The sequence below is a fragment of the Entelurus aequoreus genome, linkage group LG13 (assembly GCF_033978785.1).
Source record: "Entelurus aequoreus isolate RoL-2023_Sb linkage group LG13, RoL_Eaeq_v1.1, whole genome shotgun sequence".
Lineage (NCBI taxonomy): Eukaryota > Metazoa > Chordata > Actinopteri > Syngnathiformes > Syngnathidae > Entelurus > Entelurus aequoreus.
The window spans coordinates 22,117,283-22,141,602 of record NC_084743.1 but is presented as its reverse complement, the minus strand read 5'-3'; the positions used below and the strand labels follow the sequence as shown (position 1 = coordinate 22,141,602).

General features: G+C 39.6%; 1 protein-coding gene across 2 annotated transcripts in view; it reads left to right on the top strand.

The window, feature by feature from the left end:
- Positions 1-373: 373 nt before the first annotated feature.
- The window catches only part of col18a1a (collagen type XVIII alpha 1 chain a), a 209,535-nt gene continuing 185,588 nt past the window's right edge, over positions 374-24,320 (top strand). Inside the window, exons 1-2 of one of the 2 annotated variants that reach the window (XM_062067588.1) lie at positions 374-483; positions 590-663. In XM_062067588.1, coding sequence (XP_061923572.1) covers positions 473-483; positions 590-663 — 85 coding nt within the window. In that variant the 5' untranslated portion in view covers positions 374-472. Of the gene's footprint in view, positions 484-589; positions 664-17,144; positions 17,242-24,320 lie in introns of those variants that run through there. The other variant, XM_062067589.1, reaches the window with a different exon arrangement.

The following is a 24,320-nucleotide window of genomic DNA, read 5'->3' as shown; positions in this document are numbered from 1 at the left end:
AGCCTTGAGCTTGACATGTGTGGCCCCCACAGCAAAAAGCATGACAATACCAACAACATCATGCAATATTCCCTTCATCATTTTTATAGCTGGCATTTTTTGGAGCAAAATAACGTCAACGCTGCAAAATAAATATACTTTTTTTCCACTCAGGTGATTTTTTTTGTGTTTTGTTTTATTTGCAATTTGACAATAAATACATGAACAAATAAACTAAAATCAGATTTGAGTGAACACAAGAAACATAGATGGAACATATCGGGCCATTACCGATACCATTTGGTATCGACGGTGTCGACATTTGACTCGACCCCCATCCCCTTCCCCTCCACCTCCACCCCCGGCTCCGGTCACTTTTGTGTGGTCCCGGCCCCACTCGCGCTGTGCATCAGCTGGGGGAGAGCCGCAGGACGTTTGGCGCACAGAAAGGTTCCATGTTGCTTCGTCGCCGCTCCGGTGCAGCGCAAGAGAGATGACGATGAGGTATTCTGCGCAATTTCCACTTTTTTTTGCACATTTGACGCAAACTTCGTGTTGATTCTTCTTTTTTTTTTTTTTTTTTTTTTTTTTTTTTCGCTGCCTCCTGCAGGTGTTCCTCACGGCTGGAGCACTTTGTGTGCTGCGTCCTGATCCTTGTAACCGCGGCTGTGGCGCAATGGCCAGGTGAGTTATGCACTTTACGCACGGTCCTCCAGCTGCAGTCCCCTGACTCGCAACAGTTTTTGTGTGCAATGGCGTTACTTCTGCGGTTGGCTGATAAAACTGGTGGAAATTGTGCAACAACAAAGTGACCAAGTTGCAAATAATTCCCCCCCAAAAAAGTGTTTTTCATGGTTAATATTCTGATTTACGCACCAGTTGCATGCTTGCATTGTTTGATTCACATGTCAAATATAGCAATTCTGCTCTTTGAAAGTCAGAGCTGATTCTGCAAGTTTTTTTTTAGGTCCAAAGTCTACTTTGCGTTTCCTTTGCAGTCCCCCCCCCATGTCTCGTCTCAATATGACCACCTAAAGCAGACCTGGGCAAAATACGGCCCGCGGGCCATATGCGGCCCCTTTTGATTTTTTTTGGAAACACTAAAAAAAACTACCAAAAAAAAGATGGCGGGGGAGAAGAGGCTGTTAATTAATTTGTTAATTTGACGGGCCACATAAATACTTTGGCGGCCTACAATAATCATTTGATGGGCCACATCAAATAATGTGTGTGTGTGGGGGGGAACATAATAACATGGCAGACTACACACACTACCGTTCAAAAGTTTGGGGTCACATTGAAATGTCCTTATTTTTGAAGGAAAAGCACTGTACTTTTCAATGAAGATAACTTTAAACTAGTCTTAACTTTAAAGAAATACACTCTATACATTGCTAATGTGGTAAATGACTATTCTAGCTGCAAATGTCTGGTTTTTGGTGCAATATCTACATAGGTGTATAGAGGCCCATTTCCAGCAACTATCACTCCAGTGTTCTAATGGTACAATGTGTTTGCTCATTGGCTCAGAAGGCTAATTGATGATTAGAAAACCCTTGTGCAATCATGTTCACACATCTGAAAACAGTTTAGCTCGTTACAGAAGCTACAAAACTGACCTTCCTTTGAGCAGATTGAGTTTCTGGAGCATCACATTTGTGGGGTCAATTGAACGCTCAAAATGGCCAGAAAAAGAGAACTTTCATCTGAAACTCGACAGTCTATTCTTGTTCTTAGAAATGAAGGCTATTCTACAAAATTGTTTGGGTAACCCCAAACTTTTGAACGGTAGTGTATAATAATTAATAATTTGACAGGCCACATCAAATAAGGTGGCGGGTCACATTAATAATTTAACGGGCCACATAAAATAATGTGCCGTCCTACATAAATAATTTGATGGCCCACATCAAACAATGAGTGTGTGTGTGTGTGTTTGTGTGTGTGTGTGGGGGGGGGGGAATTACATAATAATATGGCAGACTACATATAAGAATTTGAAGGGCCACATCAAATAAAGTGGCGGACCAAAAAAAAAATGTCCCGGCCTACATGAATCATTTGATGGCCCACGTCAAATAATGAGTGTGTGTGTGTGTGTGTGTGTGTGTGTGTGGGGAGGGGGTGTGGGGGGGGCACATAATATCATAATAATTTGAAGGGCCAAATAAAATATTGTGGTGGGCTATGTTAAATAATGTGGTGGACCATGTTAATAATTTGAAGGGCCACATAAAATAATGTGGTGGGCCACATTAGTAATTTGAAGGGCCAAATAAAATATTGGTACGGCCCACATCAAATAAAATGGTCAACCACATTAATAATTTGACGGGCCCCATAAATACTGTGGTGGGCTATGTTAAATAATGTGGTGGACCACGTTAATAATTTGAAGGGCCACATACAATAATGTGGTGGACCACATTAATAATTTGAAGAGCCAATGTGTGTGCAATGGCGTTACTTCCGGATTGGTGATAAAACTGGTGGAAATTGTGCAACAACAAAGTGACCTAGTTGCAAATAATTGCCCAAAAAGTGTTTTTTCATGGTTAATATTTTGATTTACGCATCAATTGCATGTTCTGACACTGCTTGCATTGCTTGATTCACATAAGGCAATTCTGCTCTTTGAAAGTCAGAGTTGATTTTGCAACGAATACAAGTTTTTTTCCTTAGGTCCAAAGTCTACTTTGCGTTTCCTTTGTAGTTTTTTCCCCCCATGTCTCGTCTCAATATGACCACCTAAAGCAGACCTGGGCAAAATACGGCCCGCGGGCCACATGCGTCACATTTTGATTTTCAAATCTGGCCAGCCGGACGTTCTGCATAATTTTTTTAAACCTTTAACATCAAAACTGTTGCCGCCATTATGATGTGCGGTGCTGTTTTAAAATGACCCCAAGTCTTGAACTATAGAATATATTTCAATGGTCAAAATCTGCGCTTTTGAGTGTTATACGAGTTATTACGGTAATCTACATCAGTGCTTTTCAACCTTTTTTGAGCAAAGGCACATTTTCTGCGTTGAAAAAATCCGGAGGCACACCACCAGCAGAAATCATTAAAAAACGAAACTCAGTTAACAGTAAAAAGTCATTGTCGCAATTGTTGGATATGACTTTAAATCATAACCAAGCATGTATCAATATAGCTCTTGTCTCAAAGTAGGTGTACTGTCACCACCTGTCACATCACGCCAAGACTTATTTTGAGTTTTTTGCTGTTTTCCTGTGTGTCGTGTTTTAGTTCTTGTCTTGTGCTCCTTTTTTTTGGTATTTTCCTGTAGCGGTTTCATGTCTACCTTTGAGCGATATTTCCCGCATCTACTGTTTTAGCAATCAAGAATATTTCAGTTGTTTTTATCCTTCTTCGTGGGGACATTGTTGATTGTCATGTCATGTTCGGATGTACATTGTGGACGCCGTCTTTGCTCCACAGTAAGTCTTTGCTGTCGTCCAGCATTCTGTTTGTGTTTACTTTGTAGCCAGTTCAGTTTTAGTTTCGTTCTGCATAGCCTTCCCTAAGCTTCAATGCCTTTTCTTAGGGGCACTCACCTTTTGTTAATTTTTGGTTTAAGCATTAGACACATTTTTACCTGCACCCTGCCTCCCGCTGTTTCCGACATCTACAAAGCAATTAGCTACCGGCTGCCACCTACTGATATGGAAGAGTATTAAATGGTTACTCTGCCAATCTAGACAGCAGCGACACTCAACAACAACACATACTATAATTAATGGTTTGCAAAAAAAATGTTTTCAACCCAAATAGATAAAATTAGATACGCTCCCACGGCACACCAGACTGTATCTCACGGCATATATTTTGCTGTTAGTTACATTTTTGTTGTGTTTTGCTTGATTGTCAGCACCCCTCGCAACCCCAAGAGGGACAAGCGGTAGAAAATGGATGTAAAAGATACACAACTATCAATGAGCTGGTCTGAGAAGTAAAAGAAGAGCGACGTTCATATGTTGTTAGTATTCAGTGTTTTATTGTTCATAGTTAATATTGTAAATCCCACTTTTCTTTATTTTCATGTATATATTTGGTTGTTACATTCAGTTAAAACTGTAAAATTCCATTCCGTTTTTTTGAGGTGGTCTGTCATAACGTTTTCAGAAAAAAAGGGAGCCAAACATACATACTGTACAGCAGATTTGTACATCTAAATGTGTATACATCATTTATACACACATACACATTGGCCCCTCCCAGACACATTTTTGTCTCTCAATGTGGCCCCCATGAGTCAAAATATTTGCCCAGCTCTGACCTAAAGTAATCCTGGTCCTCGCATTGAAAGGAAAGCAGACACACCAGGAGTTCAGGTCTCATGAATGAATGAATGATTAATAAATCATGTAATGGAAAGGAAACTGATAGGACGTTGATTAATATTTGAGTGATACACGATCAGTAAGAACCAAAAAAGTTGGTCCGAGTTCTTGTTGTGCTAAAGTAAATATTCCATTGGCACTTTAGTAGCTGATTGTGGTAAAAGTTAGAGGTGTCTGATACATTTTCACATCCAGTATGGATATTCATACGATTTGATATCAGCAGGAATCATTTGTACTTTTATTATCATGAAATGAGTCAAACAGAAAACAATAACAGGTATAAAAAAATACTAACCTATTGTTTTTTGCGACACCTAGTGGCTATTATAATTCAGTAGGCCTGACAGTAGGTGGTGAGGTTGTATTTTTGCCTCACTACTGTGAGAATTCTGCGTGCGGCTCAAGCATTAAGGAGTGGCACCATCCAGGGCTAGCTGCAGTGTGCTCAAACAACCACCGGGTGGCATCTATGAGCAGATAATACTGCATCATTTGTCCCTATTTCGGACCTTAGCTTCCGTCTTATGTAAAACTAACTTTTCTTACCTTTTGGTATCCGCTGGTGCGTGTTTGGGATCTGCACAAGTTCCGAAAAAATAACAATCTTGCTTTTCGTCATACTTCCGGGGAACGAGCCGTTTGGAATTTTTCCCATCGGCGGGTTATCCGTATATGGTAGAGATTTACCCAAAGTGCATTGCGCGATTACGCCATTATAGTCCGACGCTGTTATCAATATGCTCCTTCTTTTTCTCTATCCTCTTGTTGTGGGGCAGACTGGCTCGTAACTGCACATGCGTCCTTCGCCGTTGTCAGTTCTAATAGAAAGTAGCGTGTAGTTCTAACTTATATCTGTCAGTAGATTCGCTATGGAAGCGCTAAAAACTGCAACAAAGATGGCAGGGAGAAGAGGCTGTTGAATAGACGGCCAGAAAGCGGCTTGAAAACGGTCTGTGAAAAATAATCAACGCAACATTTGGACCAAAGAACCACCATTACATGTTATGTAAGCCACAAGGAAGTGTTTTAAATGTAGAAAAAAACACCACCTTTAAGTTAAGTTTAACTCATGATGCAGACACGTTTGTTACTGGGTACTTGCTAACACGCGTCTGCCTCAAAGACTGTTTCTCTAAGTAATGTGCAACTATAATTATTTGATGCTTGTTTATATTGACATATGTCATGTCTTAAACTGCAATATTGTTAAATAAAGGATACTCCTTACATAAGTCTAGCTTGTGTGCTGTTGTGTGCTTAGCTGTTGTGTAGTTCCTAGCTCCTCGCCCAGCGGGCGCAAAACAATAAAAAATTTAAAAAAAATAGAACTTGTTGAATTAGGTCCTTATGTTGAGCAACTAAAACACAACGTTGAAACAACATGCGTTTTGATGACGTTTAATTAACGTTGGGTTCTGACGTTGATTTGATCATTGAATTTTGGTCATTTCCCGACCAAAATTTCTACACCACAAATACAACATTGAAACAACATACTTTTTGACGACGTTTAATCAATGTTGGGTTCTGACGTTGATTTAACCACTGAATTTTGGTCATTTCCCAACCAATATTCTACAACACAAATACAACGTTGAAACAACATACTCTTTGCAACGTTTATTCAATGTCAGGTTGTAACATTGATTTGACCATTGAATTTTGGTAATTTCCCTACCAAAATTTGTACAACACAAATACAACGCTAAAACAACGTACTTTTTGACGACGTTTAATCAATGTTGGGTTCTGACGTTGATTTAACCATTGAATTTTGGTCATTTCCCAACCAATATTCTACAACACAAATACAACGTTGAAACAACATACTTTTTGACGACGTTTATTCAATGTCAGGTTGTGGCGTTAATTTGACCATTGAAATGTTGGTAATTTCCCTACCAAAATTTCTACAACACAAATACAACGTTAAAACAACATTCTTTTTGACTACGTTTAATCAATGTTGGGTTCTGACGTTGATTTAACCATCAAATTTTGGTCAATCCCCAACCAAAGTTCTACAACACAAATACAACGTTGAAACAACATACTTTTTGACGACGTTTATTCAATGTCAGGTTGTGACATTGATTTGACCATTGAATTTAGGTCGTTTTCAAACCAAAAATTCTACAACACAAATACAACGTTAAAACAACATACTTTTTGACGACGTTTATTCAATGTCAGGTTGTGGCGTTAATTTGACCATTGAAATGTTGGTCATTTCCCTACCAAAATTTCTACAACACAAATACAACGTTAAAACAACATTCTTTTTGACTACGTTTAATCAATGTTGGGTTCTGACGTTGATTTAACCATCGAATTTTGGTCAATCCCCAACCAACATTTCTACAACACAAATACAACATTGAAACAAAATATTTTTTGACAACGTTTATTCAATGTCAAGTTGTGACATTGACTTGACCATTGAATTTTGGTCATTTCCCAACCAAAATTTCTACAACACAAATACAACGTTAAAACAACACACTTTTTGACGACGTTTAATCAATGTCGGGATCTGACGTTGATTTAACCATTGAATTTTGATCATTTCCGAACCCAAATTCTACAACACAAATACAACGTTGAAACAACATATTTATTGACAACGTTTATTCAATGTCAGGTTGTGACATTGATTTGACCATTGAATTTTGGTCATTTCCCAACCAATATTCTACAACAGAAATACAACGTTGAAAAAACATGCTTTTTGACTACGTGTATTCAATGTCAGGTTGTGACGTAGATTTAACCATTGAATTTTGGTTGTTTTCAAACCAAAAATTCTACAACACAAATACAACGTTGATACAACATACTTTTTGACGACGTTTAATCAATGTTGGGTTCTGACGTTGATTTAACCATTCAATTTTGGTCATTTCCCAACCAAAATTCTACAACACAAATACAACGTTGAAACAACATACTTTTTGACGACGTTTATTCAATGTCAGGTTTTGACGTAGATTTAACCATTGAATTTTGGTTGTTTTCAAACCAAAAATTCTACAACACAAATACAACGTTGATACAACATACTTTTTGACCACGTTTATTCAATGTCAGGTTGTGACATTGATTTGACCATTGAATTTAGGTTGTTTTCAAACCAAAAATTCTACAACACAAATACAACGTTGAAACAACATACTTTTTGACGACGTTTATTCAATGTCAGGTTGTGATATTGACTTGACCATTGAAATGTTGGTCATTTCCCTACCAAAATTTCTACAACACAAATACAACGTTAAAACAACATTCTTTTTGACTATATTTAATCAATGTTGGGTTCTGACGTTGATTTAACCATCGAATTTTGGTCAATCCCCAACCGACATTTCTACAACACAAATACAACATTGAAACAAAATATTTTTTGACAACGTTTATTCAATGACAAGTTGTGACATTGACTTGACCATTGAATTTTGGTCATTTCCCAACCAAAATTTCTACAACACAAATACAACGTTAAAACAACACACTTTTTGACGACGTTTAATCAATGTTGGGTTCTGACGTTGATTTAACCATTGAATTTTGATAATTTCCCAACAAAATTCTACAACACAAATACAACGTTGAAACAACATATTTATTGACGACGTTTATTCAATGTCAGGTTGTGACATTGATTTGACCATTGAATTTAGGTTGTTTTCAAACCAAAAATTCTACAACACAAATACAACGTTGAAACAACATACTTTTTGACGACGTTTATTCAATGTCAGGTTGTGGCGTTAATTTGACCATTGAAATGTTGGTCATTTCCCTACCAAAATTTCTACAACACAAATACAACGTTAAAACAACATTATTTTTGACTACGTTTAATCAATGTTGGGTTCTGACGTTGATTTAACCATCGAATTTTGGTCAATCCCTAACCGACATTTCTACAACACAAATACAACATTGAAACAAAATATTTTTTGACAACGTTTATTCAATGTCAAGTTGTGACATTGACTTGACCATTGAATTTTGGTCATTTCCCAACCAAGATTTCTACAACACAAATACAACGTTAAAACAACACACTTTTTGACTACGTTTAATCAATGTTGGGTTCTGACGTTGATTTAACCATCGAATGTTGGTCAATCCCCAACCAACATTTCTACAACACAAATACAACATTGAAACAAAATATTTTTTGACAACGTTTATTCAATGTCAAGTTGTGACATTGACTTGACCGTTGAATGTTGGTCATTTCCCAACCAAAATTTCTACAACACAAATACAACGTTAAAACAACACACTTTTTGACGACGTTTAATCAATGTTGGGTTCTGACGTTGATTTAACCATTGATTTTTGACTATTTCCCAACCAAAATTCTACAACACAAATACAACGTTGAAACAACATATTTATTGATGACGTTTATTCAATGTCAGGTTGTGACATTGATTTGACCATTGAATTTTGGTCATTTCCCAACCAATATTCTACAACAGAAATACAGCGTTGAAAAAACATGCTTTTTGACTACGTTTATTCAATGTCAGGTTGTGACGTAGATTTAACCATTGAATTTTGGTTGTTTTCAAACCAAAAATTCTACAACACAAATACAACGTTGATACAACATACTTTTTGATGACGTTTAATCAATGTTGGGTTCTGACGTTGATTTAACCATTCAATTTTGGTCATTTCCCAACCAAAATTCTACAACACAAATACAGTACAACGTTGAAACGACATACTTTTTGACGACGTTTATTCAATGTCAGGTTGTGCCGTAGATTTAACCATTGAATTTTGGTTGTTTTCAAACCAAAAATTCTACAACACAAATACAACGTTGATACAACATACTTTTTGACGACGTTTAATCAATGTTGGGTTCTGACGTTGATTTCACCACTGAATTTTGGTCATTTCCCAACCAATATTCTACAACACAAATACAACGTTGAAACAACATACTTTTTGACAACGTTTATTCAATGTCAGGTTGTGACGTAGATTTAACCATTGAATTTTGGTTGTTTTCAAACCAAAAATTCTACAACACAACTACAACGTTGATACAACATACTTTTTGACCACGTTTATTCAATGTCAGGTTGTGGCGTTAAATTGACCATTAAAATTTGGTCATTTCCCAACCAGCGACGTGGATCCAACGTTGGACATCAATGTTGTCTCAATTTATGAACACAACTATTTTGCAACGTTATTTCAAAGTCAGTTTTAAAGGACACGCACGTACAATCAACGTTGTATCAACGTCTTTTGCCTGCCGGGGAGTAGCCTACAGTATAGCCTGCTACATTGTTTACCTTTTTGGAAATCCATCCATCCATGGATCTTATGCAAGTCATTTTTGTAAATGACTTTGCTAAAATACAAGAAAAGACCAATTTGCGTGCTTTTTGGAGGACATTTATCTTATCTTAAATGGCTGATATCGAATGACTTACTCAATACTTTGACGATATTAAATGATGTGAACACTTGTAGAACTGGACCCGGTGTCCCGGTTTGCAAAAGCCTGCCATTCCGCCTCAGGCGCGGGGTCGTCTGCTGCATGCGACATGCTTGAATTAGGGTCCAATTCATTCCCGGTCCCTGGCTGGGTCAGGAATCCCTATTGTCATGTGATCTTTGACATGCGCCCAGCATGGTTTTGCCTGAGGGGAGCAGGACGAGGAAGGGGCAAAGGAACGCTTGTAAGACACCCCGCCGTGGCCTTTAATGCCTGAATTAGATGCCACATTAAAAATCACAGCTGGATTGGGGTCTGGTTTTTTTCCCAAGCAGGGGCATGATGGCTGCAGGAGACACTTGAAACAATTGGGTTGAAGCTTCAGATGTGCTATAGAAAGTGGGCAATAATTTGCATACCCCCGGTATTAGTCCACATATCTTTATTATATTTACTCAATCACATATTTATATTCATCACACGCTTAAAAAGCCAATAGCAAAGTAATTGTAGGGCCACCATCTGCAGTGATGACACAGACAGGAATAAACAAAAGACATGTGCGGAAGATCAGGCACAATTTATTAGTCGTTAGTTTGCTCGGAAGTCCAACAACAAAAGCATGACTGGATCAGAGTTGCCAGGTGGGGAAATGACAAATTATCGTATTTTGTTGAAAATTATCCCGCGGTATGTGATTTTTGGACGGTTCGATTGTACAGGAAGTCTAATCGTCGCACAAATAGAATAATTATTGTACATCTGGCAACGCCGCATCGGAGTCGACTCATTATTTACTCTTAGACTGCGATTAAAAACTTTGTTTACACGACACATGTCCGTTACACTGACTTTGCTCCCAGTGAAATATCGAATAGGGTCAAAAAAGCAAGGAAACATATTGTAACGTTTTCGGTGTGGGGCGTTGTCGGTTTGGACCACTGGATGCAGAGACGGCAGGCGACGTGCAGGCATACTTGCCAACCCTCCCGATTTTCTCGGGAGATTCCTGAATATCAGTGCCCCTCCCGAAAATCTCCCGGAGCCACCATTCTGTGTATTTGATAGGTGCCATTGGCAATGGCACCTATCAAATACACTATTACAGCTATATATATATATATATATATATATATATATATATATATATATATATATATATATATATATATATATATATATATATATATATATATATATATATATATATATATATATATATATACTGAAATTCAAGTATTTCTTTTATATATATAAGAAATACTTGAATTTCAGTGAATTACAGCTATATTTATATATATATATATATATATATATATATATATATATATATATATATATATATATATATATATATATATATATATATATATATATATATATATAAAATATATATATATATATATATATATATATATATATATATATATATATATATATATATATATATATATATATATATATATATATATATATATATACACACATCCCCCCCAGCCCACCCGGCGGGCCTTTTGAATAGCTCCCTAATTCTGAGGTCTCAGGGTTGGCAAGTATGCGTGCAGGTGAGATGTATGTAATGACAAACAAAAATAGTGCAGCAGGAAGGTGCACAGGAAGCATAGGGAAAGCAAACAAAGCACAATGATGCAGACCTGTACACAGTGCTGGCATACAAATATTTTTTTTGTAAGAGGTATCACAGAGGAACTACTTTTCTGGCACATTGCCTTGCTCCTCCGACTACTAATGAGTAGCCAGCGACTAGCTATTCTAGACTAGATACGTGCCTGTACTTGATATCATTACAGTGGATGTTAGGTGTAGATCCACCAATGGTGTTTGTTTACATTGTGATGCCGGTGAGCTACGGTGTGTAGTGAAACATGTTTAGCTATTCCTCATCCTGCAGGGATGATACTTGTAAGAAACGTACTTTATTTGTCGCCATGGAGGCGAGGATTAGTGATTTAGAAGTAGCTAAAACACTGCCGACGGCGGATTGGACGTTAGCCGCTAGCTAGCTAGCCATGTTTTAAAACACCTCTTCCTCAGGGCGTTTCAGTGTTATAACTTCACCTTTATCGTTAGTTTTTAAGCCAAAATGCGTCCGTTCTCCCTTTTCTGTCTACACCCTGTGTCTGTTTGTAAGTACTCTGTGATTGTGCGCTGCCGAACATGCTCCTCTGCTCGTAAAACCAGCAATGTCATGACGTGACTTCGACGCGGTACGTTTCAGAGACTGTTCAGTACCGAAAATGATTCATTAGTATCGTGGTACTATACTAATACCGGTATACCGTACAAGCCTAGTAGCTACTGTAATCAAATCAAATCAAATCAACTTTATTTATAAAGCACATTTAAAATTTACCACAGGGGTAGCCAAAGTGCTGTACAATGGGCAGGTTAAAAGATAATACGAGTACCGAGCAAACAGAACACGATAAAAAAATTAATAAATAAACTAAATAAAACATAAAAACAGGTTCACAGCTGGTGTATTATGGGGCGCCATTGCAGGATGGATATCACTCCGTGTTAAAAGCCATGGAATAAAAGTATGTTTTTAAGAGAGATTTAAAAACAGGAAGAGAGGAGGCTTGTCTAACACTCAGAGATAGGTCGTTCCAGAGCTTGGGAGCAGCAGCGGCGAAAGCTCTGTCACCTCTAATAACCTAGATCAAAAATGTTCATGTCTTTCCTGAAAGTGAGAAAAGTGAACATTATTATCTTCATAAAGGGATGACTACACACGTTTTATTGTTATCGATTGATTGAAGCTTCAGTTTGGTCGCTCCTTTTAGATCATTGTGACCTGCAAGGGAACTAAACGGGCCGGATTCTCTTACCTCATTGAACCTTGTGATGTCTAATCCCCTGGATTTTCTATTCACTAAGCCCACTTGTTCATGATCGAGCACCTCATGAGGTGCCGCGCATCGGGGCACAGAGGCTCCATCTCCACCAGGCGTATTTAAAAAAGGTCACGGGGGTCACTGGGACTCCTCTCAGGCAGATGGTTTACGCCAGGACGGCCAGGTTTGGACTTGCGGATGGGGGTCATTCCAAGTGTCAAGTGGTCTGGCTCTGTTTTCTCTGCATTTTCACGACCTTGTCGCGAGGGATTAGCGCTCCCTTTTTCTTCCCCACACCCGCCCCGATCCCAGGCCCGCCGTCTTTTGTGTGTCACTCGCCAGGATCGGAGCGAAGTCAACTCCCGATGAGTCGATCGTTGCGCATTCTTTGGTCGTTGCAAAATCCTGTTTATGGAACATTTGGACATTCCTTCAGGACCACACATTAACACGACCTGCAAACACAAATATATTCATAGGGGAAGCACTTTTGGCAGAGTTTACCTTCATTTCGCTGTGTTTTTGTTAGGAAACTACACTACCTTCTTTGGTGACTTAAGAAACCGACCCATCTGGATTCTGTTCTGAAACCCCCAGCTGCCTGCTGACACATACGGTTTAACTTATCTTGGAAGTACCAGGGGGAAACATTTAGAGATTTGCTTGTCATGTCATGTTTTTGGTGTTTTTCTCTGCACATCAATGCTATGCATAAATATCATTTCCATTTTAATTGTAATGAGTAGAAAATGGGTTAATATTAGAGATGTCCGATAAAATCGGACTGCCGATATTATCGGCCGATAGCTTTAAAATGTAATATCGGAAATTATCGGTATCGGTTTCAAAAAGTCACATTGATTACTTTTTTAAAACGCCGTTGTACGGAGTGGTTGCGTCTCCCATTCATACTTGCCAACCCTCCCGATTTTCCCGGGAGACTCCCGATTTTCAGCCCAATCTCCCGGGGCAACCATTCTCCCGAATTTTCACACACACAAGTGAATGCCATGCATACTTGGTCAACAGCCATACAGGTCACACTGAGGGTGTCCGTATAAACAACTTTAACACTGTTACAAATATGCGCCACTCTGTGAACCCACACCAAACAAAAATGACAAACACATTTCGGGAGAACATCCGCATTGCAACACAACATAAACACAACAGAACAGTAATAATAATAATAATGGATTAGATTTTATATCGCACTTTTCTAGAGGAGTGGGAACCCATCATTCATTCACACCTGGTGGTGGTAAGCTACATTTGTAGCCACAGCTGCCCTGGGGTAGACTGACGGAAGCGAGGCTGCCAGTTTGCGCCTTCGGCCCCTCCGACCGCCACCTACCATTCATTCATCATTCATTCACCAGTGTGAGCGGCACCGGGGGCAAGGGTGAAGTGTCCTGCCCAAGGACACAACGGCAGCAATTTTGGATGTCAAGAGGCGGGGAGCGAACCTGCAACCCTCAGGTTTCTGGCACGGCCGCTCTACCCACTACGCCAGTGGTCCCCAAACTTTTTGTACTTGCGGACCGGTCAACGCTTGAAAATTTGTCCCACGGACCGGGGGGGTTAGTAAAAACATTTTTTTTTTTTTTGGTCATAAAGAAATACAATCATTTGTGCTTACGGACTGTATCCCTGCAGACTGTATTGATTTATATTGATATATAATGTATATATTATGTTTTTTATGTTGATTTAATTAAAAAAAAAAAAAAAAAACTTTTTATTTTATTTTTTATTTTTTTATTTCTTGTGCGGCCGCGGCCCGGTACCAATCGGTCCACGGACCGGTACCGGGCTGGTGGTTGGGGACCACTGCACTACGCCATACCGCCCCTACAAATACCCAGAACCCCTTGCAGCACTAACTCTTGCGGGACGCTACAATATACACCCCTCGCTACCCCCCCCCACCTCAACCCTGACCCCCCCTCCCCCCCTCCCTCCCCAAACCCGCCCACCTCAACCTCCTCATGCTCTCTCAGGGAGAGCATGTCCCGAATTCCAAGCTGCTGTTTTGAGGCATGATAAAAAAAAATAATACACTTTGTGACTTCAATAATAAATATGGCAGTGCCATGTTGGCATTTTTTTCCATAACTTGAGTTCATTTTTTTAGGCATGTGCTTACTAACAACAAATATGACTAATTAATTCATAAATATTTATTTATACTGTAACTGTGCTGCTCATTCAGCTGTTACAAACAATAAAATGACTAATAAAATGTTGTTCTTTTAAAAAAAAGGACGGGCAAATTGCTAAAAAAAACCAAACAGTTAACCTTGTTTATGTCGGGTTCTGTTGGTGTTGAACCCCGAGATGCAAAGATGGCAGGCGTTGCGCAGGTAAACATGAATTAGTGAATTATGAATTATAGTTTTATATAGCGCTTTTCTCTAGTGACTCAAAGCGCTTTACATAGTGAAACCCAATATCTAAGTTACATTTAAACCAGTGTGGGTGGCACCGGGAGCAGGTGGGTAAAGTGTCTTGCCCAAGGACACAACGGCAGTGACTAGGATGGCGGAAGCGGTGATCGAACCTGGAACCCTCAAGTTGCTGGCACGGCCACTCTACCAACCGAGCTATACCGCATGACTTTAGTGTCAAAAAGGAAATAGGAAACCGGGAATCAGGAAAACAATCATCGAGCCCTGACTGGAGGGCGGGGCAGGCATAAATAGCAGCCAGCTGATTGACAAACAGGTGTGGCCGGGCTGCCAATCGGCGACAGGTGAGGAGAAATAGCGCACAGGGAGACAAGCAGGGAAAGGAACCAAACATACGAGCGCAGGAAATAAACACAAACCAAGGAAACACAACCAGACGTGAATGTGACAGATCGTCACAGTTTATGTATTAAAAAAAAACAGTTAAAATAGCAGCAATGAAAGCAAACAACAAAAGAGAAAATCTAACTAAGCATTTTGTAATGTTTAAAAAGCTGCACTCTGGTATATTGACTATTGATTAACTCAATGTGTAACATTATATATAGGGATGATGTTCGAAACCGGTTCTCCCGATTGTTCGATAAGAAAAGAACCGATTCCATGGATTCGAATCCCTTTTTTAGAACCGGTTTCCGTTATTGAAGCCACTATTTTCCGACCATAGGGCGCACCGTATTAAAAGACGCCGTGTCAGTTACGGGTGCTATTTCTGTATTTAACGCATAAATAAGGCGCAGCGTATTTTTAAAACATGCTCAAACTTATGTAGACAAAGTTTAGCTGGCTGACTTTGGCTAAAATGATAGTTAGAGTTATTTTTCACACAACTACGTCTCACACTAGTTAGCTAGCTAGCAGGGTAGAAGCTAACACTCTTACCGATACTGAGATCCTCCCTCCAGATGTCCGACATCATGTCTTCCGCTTAAAATGCTCGCGTATCGCAGGTGCGCTGCCATAAAAAGCAAGGTCGGCTTTGCAAAATGAGCAAGGTATTCCATGTTTTTAACAAGACTAAAAGGAAATAGCCTCAAACTTTACATGTTATCACTGACGATGTTTTCGCTAAAAACACGAGTTAAAGTTAAAGTACCAATGATTGTCACACACACACTAGGTGTGGCGAAATTATTCTCTGCATTTGACCCATCACCCTTGATCACCCCCTGGGAGGTGAGGGGAGCAGTGAGCAGCAGCGGTGGCCGCGCCCGGGAATCATTTTTGGCGATTCAACCCCCAATTCCAACCCTTGATGCCGAGTGCCAAGCAGGGAGGTAATGGGTCCCATTTGTATAGTCTGGGGGTCGGCAACCCGCGGCTTTAATGCGGCTCTTTAGCGCCACCCTAGTGGCTCTCTGGAGCTTTTTCAAAAATGTACGAAAAATGGAAAAAGATGAAGGGAAAAAATATATATTTTTTGTTTTAATATGGTTTCTGTAGGAGGACAAACATGACAGAAACCTCCCTAATTGTTATAAAGCACACTGTTTATATTAAACATGCTTCACTGATAAGAGTATTTGGTGAGCGCCGTTTTGTCCTACAAATTTTGGCGGTCCTTGAACTCACCGTAGTTTGTTTACATGTACAACTTTCTCCGACTTTCTAGGACGCGTTTTATGCCACTTCTTTTTCCGTCTCATTTTGTCCACCAAACTTTTAACGTTGTGCATGAATGTACAAAAGGTGAGTTTTGTTGATGTTATTGACTTGTGTGGAGTGATAATCACTTAGACCAGGGGTCGGCAACCCGCGGCTCTAGAGCCGCATGCGGCTCTTTAGCGCCGCCCTAGTGGCTCTCTGGAGCTTTTTCAAAAATGTATGAAAAATGGAAAAAGATGAGGGGAAAAAATATATTTTTTGTTTTAATATGGTTTCTGTAGGAGGACAAACATGACACTAATTGTTATAACACAGTGTTTGTATTAAACATGCTTCACTGATTCGAGTATTTGGCGAGCGCCGTTTTGTCCTACTAATTTTGGCGGTCCTTGAACTCACCTTAGTTTGTTTCCATGTATAACTTTCTCCGGCTTTCTAGGACGTGTTTTATGCCACTTCTTTTTCTGTCTCATTTTGTCCACCCAACTGTTAACGTTGTGCGTGAAGGCACAAAGGTGAGTTTTGTTGATGTTATTGACTTGTGTGGCGTGCTAATCAGACATATTTGGTTACTGCATTAATGCTAGCTAATCGATGCTAACATGCTATTTAGGCTAGCTATATGTACATATTGCATCATTATGCCTCATTTGTAGCTATATTTGAGGTCATTTAGTTTCCTTTAAGTCCTTTAAATGTATATCTCTTGACACACTATCTGTATGTAATATGGCTTTTAATTTTGTGCGGCTCCAGACAGATTTGTTTTTGTATTTTTGGTCCAATATGGCTCTTTCAACATTTTGGGTTGCCGACCCCTGACTTAGACATATTTGGTCACTGCAAGCTAATCGATGCTAACATGCTATTTAGGCTAGCTATATGTACATATTGCATCATTATGCCTCATTTGTAGGTATATTTGAGGTCATTTAGTTTCCTTTAAGTCCTCTTAATTCAATTTATATCTCATGACACACTATCTGTATGTAATATGGATTTTATTTTTTTGTGGCTCCAGACAGATTTGTTTTTTGTATTTTTGGTCCAATATGGCTCTTTCAACATTTTGGGTTGCCGACCCCTGGTATAGTCTTTGGTATGACTCGGCCGGGGTTTGAACTCACAACTTACCGATCTCAGGGCGGACTCTCTAACCACTAGGCCACTGAGCAGAGCGATGACTATTACTACAACAGGTTGCAGCCCTAGTTAGATGAGTTAAAGTGAAATAACTTGAGCGCTCATTTATTTACCACTTTATGAGATATGTATGTACGGTTTTCGGGATTTCCTATCAGGAAACGAACAGCTGTTATTTGTGCTTTTTACGTGCTTCCACTTCAGTTTCAGGTGCGCCGGTCTTCTCGTCTCATGTTTTCTGCGCTGTCAAAATGCCAGTTTGGCAGTGTCAAAACACAGAGCTAGGCCATAATTGCTACTTGTTGTCCGAGGGGAGAGGGTCTGTACGGCCACTTGTTCGGCACACCCAACTGTCTCCGGCACTAATGGCACGCTGAGTGCTCTCCGAGCTCTCAGCACCTCTTTCCTGTTTGTGGCCAAACCCTCACTTACTCGCTCCGTTTTCCCAGTCCCAACTCGCGTAACAGTTAGTGGAGGTGTAACGCCTTGATCCGCAAATAACAGGCAATGCATTTTCATGCATGTATTGCTGTTTGATCTCGGCCTTGACCAAGAGGGAACAAGAATTGAAGGTGCAACTTGACTTCATGCTAAAACCAATGGAGGGATCTACAGTCGTGGTCAAAAGTTAACATACACTTTTAAAGAACATAATGTCATGGCTGTCTTGAGTTTCTGATAATTTCTACAACTCTTATTTTTTTGTATTGTGGTATTGTGGCCAAACAGCTCAATTTTTGTTTCATGCATGGACAAAGATAAGACCTTCTGGAGGAAAGTTCTGTGGTCAGATGCAACAAAAAATGTGCTGTTTGGCCACAATACCCAGCAATATGTTTGGAGGAGAAAAGGTGAGGCCTTTAATCCCAGGAACACCACTCCTACCGCCAAGTATGGTGGTGGTAGTATTCTGCTCTGGGCCTGTTTTGCTGCCAATAGAACTGGTCCTTTACAAAGAGTAAATGGGACAATGAAAAAGGAGGATTACCTCCAAATTCTTCAGGACAACCTAAAATCATCAGCCCGGAGGTTGGGTCTTGGGCGCAGTTGGTGTTCCAACAGGACAATGATCCCAAACACATGTCAAAAGTGGTAAAAGGAATGGCTAAATCAGGTTTTAGAATGGCCTTCCCAAAGTCCTGACTTACACGTGTGGACAATGCTGAAGAAACAAGTCCATGTCAGAAAACCAACAAATTTAGCTGAACTGCACCAATTTTGTCAAGAGGAGTGGTCAAAAATTCGACCAGAAGCTTGCCACAAGCTTGTGGATGGCTACCAAAAGCGCCTTATTGCAGTGAAACTTGCCAAGGGACATGTAACCAAATATTAACATTGCTGTATGTATACTTTTGACCCAGCAGATTAGGTCACATTTTCAGTAGATCCATAATAAATTCATAAAAGAATCAAACTTTATGAATGGTTTTTTTTTTACCAATAAGTATGTGCTACATTCACTCTATCACAAAAAAATAAGAGTTGTAGAAATTATTGGAAACTCAAACCAAGCCATGACATTATGTTCTTTACAAGTGTATGTAAACTTTTGACCACGACTGTATGTCAAGTGTCAACAAGCCCATAAAGAACCCTGTCGTGGGTAAAGGTCTCAAACTGTTTGTGGTATGGACCAAGTATAGATGAGATAGTAGACGACAGGCAAACAGTGAATGAAAATTATATTTAATAACCCCCCAAAAAACGCACTCACTAGGATTGGGGAAACACTCGACTAGGAAGAGAAAAAAGAAACAAAAGAAGGCGAGTGCAACTGATAAGGGCACAAGAAACGGAACTTCTTTTAGTCCAAGGGAATAATGCGGAGCCGAACAATACGCATAGTTAGATTTTTTGCTTGTATCTGTGTTTTTTGTGGTATTAGGTTTGGTTGATATCAGCACTTCAGTCATCAACAATTATATCATCTGAGAAATGGACATTGAAACAGTGTAGGTCTGACTTGGTAGGATATGTACAGCGAGCAGTGAACATAGTGAGCTAAAAAAGCATAAGAACAAGTATATACATTTGATTATTTACATTTGATCATTTACAATCCGGGGAGGTGGGATGTGGTGGGGGGAGGGTGTTAGTCTAGGGTTGTATTTGCCTGGAGGTTGTAGTTGCCTGACACAGCAGACATATGGACACGTACACAAGGGGAATATGGAACAACAAATCAATGATTGAAGTGACAAACCTGCCATCCAAACAATACCCCGTTTGTTGACAAGGAGATATGACAGCCGTCGAAGCACATTCAATCTCTTTATTATCCAGCGGTAACATAATGCAGTGAAAAGATTAAAACTCCCGGCGCTAACTGCTAAAGCTAACAAATCCAACTCCATTGAAAAACCTCGATGATGTCACATTTCGCTAGGCAACAGGCCCCGCCTTTTAAAAACACAACGTCTCTCAACTGCATATGCAAGATAATAATAGTTTTTTTTAAGTAACGTATTAATTATTTTCCCTAGTAATTAATTACATTTTCATTGGTAATTAAATGACTTTTTTGGTAAAGCAATGAGTTACTGTAATTAATTACACTACCGTTCAAAAGTTTGGGGTCACCCAAACTATTTTGTGGAATAGCCTTCATTTCTAAGAACAAGAATAGACTGTCGAGTTTCAGATGAAAGTTCTCTTTTTCTGGCCATTTTGAGCGTTTAATTGACCCCACAAATGTGATGCTCCAGAAACTCAATCTGCTCAAAGGAAGAGCAGTTTTGTGGCTTCTGTAACGAGCTAAACTGTTTTCAGATGTGTGAACATGATTGCACAAGGGTTTTGTAATCATCAATTAGCCTTCTAAGCCAATGAGCAAACACATTGTACCATTAGAACACTGGAGTGATAGTTGCTGGAAATGGGCCTCTATACACCTATGTAGATATTGCACCAAAAACCAGACATTTGCAGCTAGAATAGTCATTTACCACATTAGCAATGTATAGAGTGTACTTCTTTAAAGTTAAGACTAGTTTAAAGTTATCTTCATTGAAAAATAAGGACATTTTAATGTGACCCCAAACTTTTGAACGGTAGTGTACTTTTTAAAAGTAATTTTCAGAGCACTGTAAGTCAGAAAAGACAACATTCATCATAAGTCCCCTTTGAAGTAAACTAGATCTATCCACCTGGAACTTCCTCTTGTCAAGGGGTGTCAAATTAATTTTAGCTCAGGGGAAAATCTGTGCACACGCGGGTCGGACTATTAAAAATCATGGCATTAAAACTAAAAAATAAAGAGTGTTTTCTTTGTCTTACTTTGGCCAAAAATAGAACAAACACATTTTGAAAATATTACCATAAAAATATGGCAAAAATACCCGCAGCGGTGAAGTTTAGATCCATGAAGGAAAGAAGAAAGTGAATTAATATTTATAACTGAATAAATGTACATATGCATAAAAATGTGTTTTCTTTTGTATTATATTTTTTAATGAATTAAGTAACGTTTATGACAACCTTTTTCCCAAAACACAATATAGAATGTGAGATATAACAGGATAACGCATACATTTATCATTTGTTTTCAAAACGGTTACAAAGAAGTGGGACCCCATTTTTATGACTTGATGGGGTCCCTGAGGCCCCATTTTGAAAATTCCTAGCGCCAACACTTATGGAGTATTGGTGCGTGCAAAACAGCAGCAGGCGGCTGTGGCCTGCGGGCCGGTTCTAATACTAATCAAATATCATCCCGGGGGCCATAGATAATTCATTCACGGGCCGGATCTGACGTTGACGCCCCTGCTTATGTCCTTATTGATAGTGTGATGAACACGGAGCGACATAAAACCAGAGGCCGCCCTCCACTCTTTTCCATTTTCTTCAATATGCCGCGTTTTCTCCCCAGATGTGAACACTGGTCAGTGGACGCACCGGTAAGCACATTTTGTAAATGAGTGAATAGACCATTCAGGATCTCATGAGGCCCCATCTGGGAATGTCATTGTGTGTATAGAACCTCACTCGCTGTTATCCCCCTTTTTCTGCTCTCCATGTCGTCTTATCTTCTGATTGACTCTCAGGCCACCTTTCAATGCGTCCCGAGATTCCAGTCATTCACCCGTCCCTCAAGAGTTGCCACGTCTGCAGGCATTTCGCTTTCGGGCCCTCTCGCAAATCTCACACCACGGGTGTGTGAATTGAGGAGAAAACCCATGGAACGGGGCAGATTACCATCAAGTCTAGAGCTCTTGTGACAAAAGAGGGATTTGCCTCGTTCCTCCTGTGGTATGGTGCTGCTAAGAGCAGGACTTGGGTAAGGTGCTGGACTCTGAAGAAATATTCAGTTTTACTGATACTTGATCAGTTAAAGGACTACTGAAATGATTTTTTTTTATTTAAACGGGGATAGCAGATCTATTCTATGTGTCATACTTGATCATTTCGCGATATTGCCATATTTTTGCTGAAAGGATTTAGTATAGAACAACGACGATAAAGATCGCAACTTTTGGTATCTGATAAAAAAAGGCTTGCCCCTACCGGAAGTAGCGTGACGTAGTCAGTTGAACATATACGCAAAGTTCCCTATTGTTTACAATGATGGCCGCATGAAGTGAGAGAGATTCGGACCGAGAAAGCGACAATTTCCCCATTAATTTGAGCGAGGATGAAAGATTTGTGGATGAGTAAAGTGCAAGTGAAGGACTAGTGGGGAGTTGAAGCTATTCAGATAGGGAAGATGCTGTGAGAGCCGGGGGTGACCTGATATTCAGCTGGGAATGACTACAACAGTAAATAAACACAAGACATATATTTACTCTATTAGCCACAACACAACCAGGCTTATATTTAATATGACACAAATTAATCCTGCATAAAAACACCTACGTCTTTGTTATGCTAACTCCTAGCTCCCATGCTAGCTCCTAGCTCCATAGAACACGCCAATACAATTCAAACACCTGATCAACACACACAATCACTCAGCCCAAAAGACCATTCACCTAACCCAAGGTTCATAAAGCTTATATATTTTTAAAAAGTTACGTACGTGACGCGCACATATGGTCAAGCTATCAAAAGTTTAGCCGCCAAGGCTGCATACTCACGGTACCTGATATTCAGCTGGGAATGACTAAAACAGTAAATAAACACAAGACATATATTTACTCTATTAGCCACAACACAACCAGGCTTATATTTAATATGACACAAATTAATCCTGCATAAAAACACCTACGTCTTTGTTATGCTAACTCCTAGCTCCTATGCTAGCTCCTAGCTCCATAGAACACGCCAATACAATTCAAACACCTGATCAACACACACAATCACTCAGCCCAAAAGACCGTTCACCTAACCCAAGGTTCATAAAGCTTATATATTTTTAAAAAGTTACGTACATACGCAAAAAAAAAGTTGCGCACATACGGTCAAGCGATCAAATGTTTAGAAGCCAAAGCTGCATACTCACGGTAGCACGTCTGCGTCTTTGTCATCCAAATCAAAGTAATCCTGGTAAGAGTCTGTGTTGTCCCAGTTCTCTACAGGTGTCTGTGTATCGAAGTCAAAAGTCCTCCTGGTTAGAGTCTCTGTTATCCGAGTTCTTCCATCTTTACTGCATCTTTCGGGAATGTAAACAAAGACGCGCCGGCTGTGTACTGTTGTTGCTGACTTCGTTCGAAAAATACGTCCGTTTCGCACCGACAACTTTCTTCTTTGCTTGCTCAGCTTCTTTCTCCATAATGCAATGAACATAATTGCAACAGATTCACAAACACAGATGTCCAGAATACTGTGGAATTATGAAATGAAAACAGAGCTTTTTTGTACTGTATTCAATGGGGAAGGCATACCTCTGTTCCCCGGGCTACGTCACGCGCATACGTCATCCTCAGAGGCGTTTCGAACCGGAAGTTTAGCGGCAAATTTAAAATGTCACTTTATAAGTTAACCCGGCCGTATTGGCATGTGTTATAATGTTAAGATTTCATCATTGATAAATAAACTATCAGACTGCGTGGTCGGTAGTAGTGGGTTTCAGTAGGCCTTTAAAGGCCTACTGAAATTATTTTTTTTAATTTAAACGGGGATAGCAGGTCCATTCTATGTGTCATACTTGATCATTTCGCGATATTGCCATATTTTTGCTGAAAGGATTTAGTAGAGAACAACGACGATAAAGTTCGCAACTTTTGGTCGCTGATAAAAAAAGCCTTGCCTGTACCGGAAGTAGCGTGACGTCGCAGGTTGAAAGGCTCCTCACATCTCCCCATTGTTTACACCAGCAGCGAGAGCGATTCGGACAGAGAAAGCGACGATTACCCCATTAATTTGAGCGAGAATGAAAGATTAGTGGATGAGGAACGTGAGAGTGAAGGACTAGAGTGCAGTGCAGGACGTATCTTTTTTCGCTCTGACCGTAACTTAAGTAAAAGGGCTCATTGGATTCCACACTTTCTCCATTTTCTATTGTGGATCACGGATT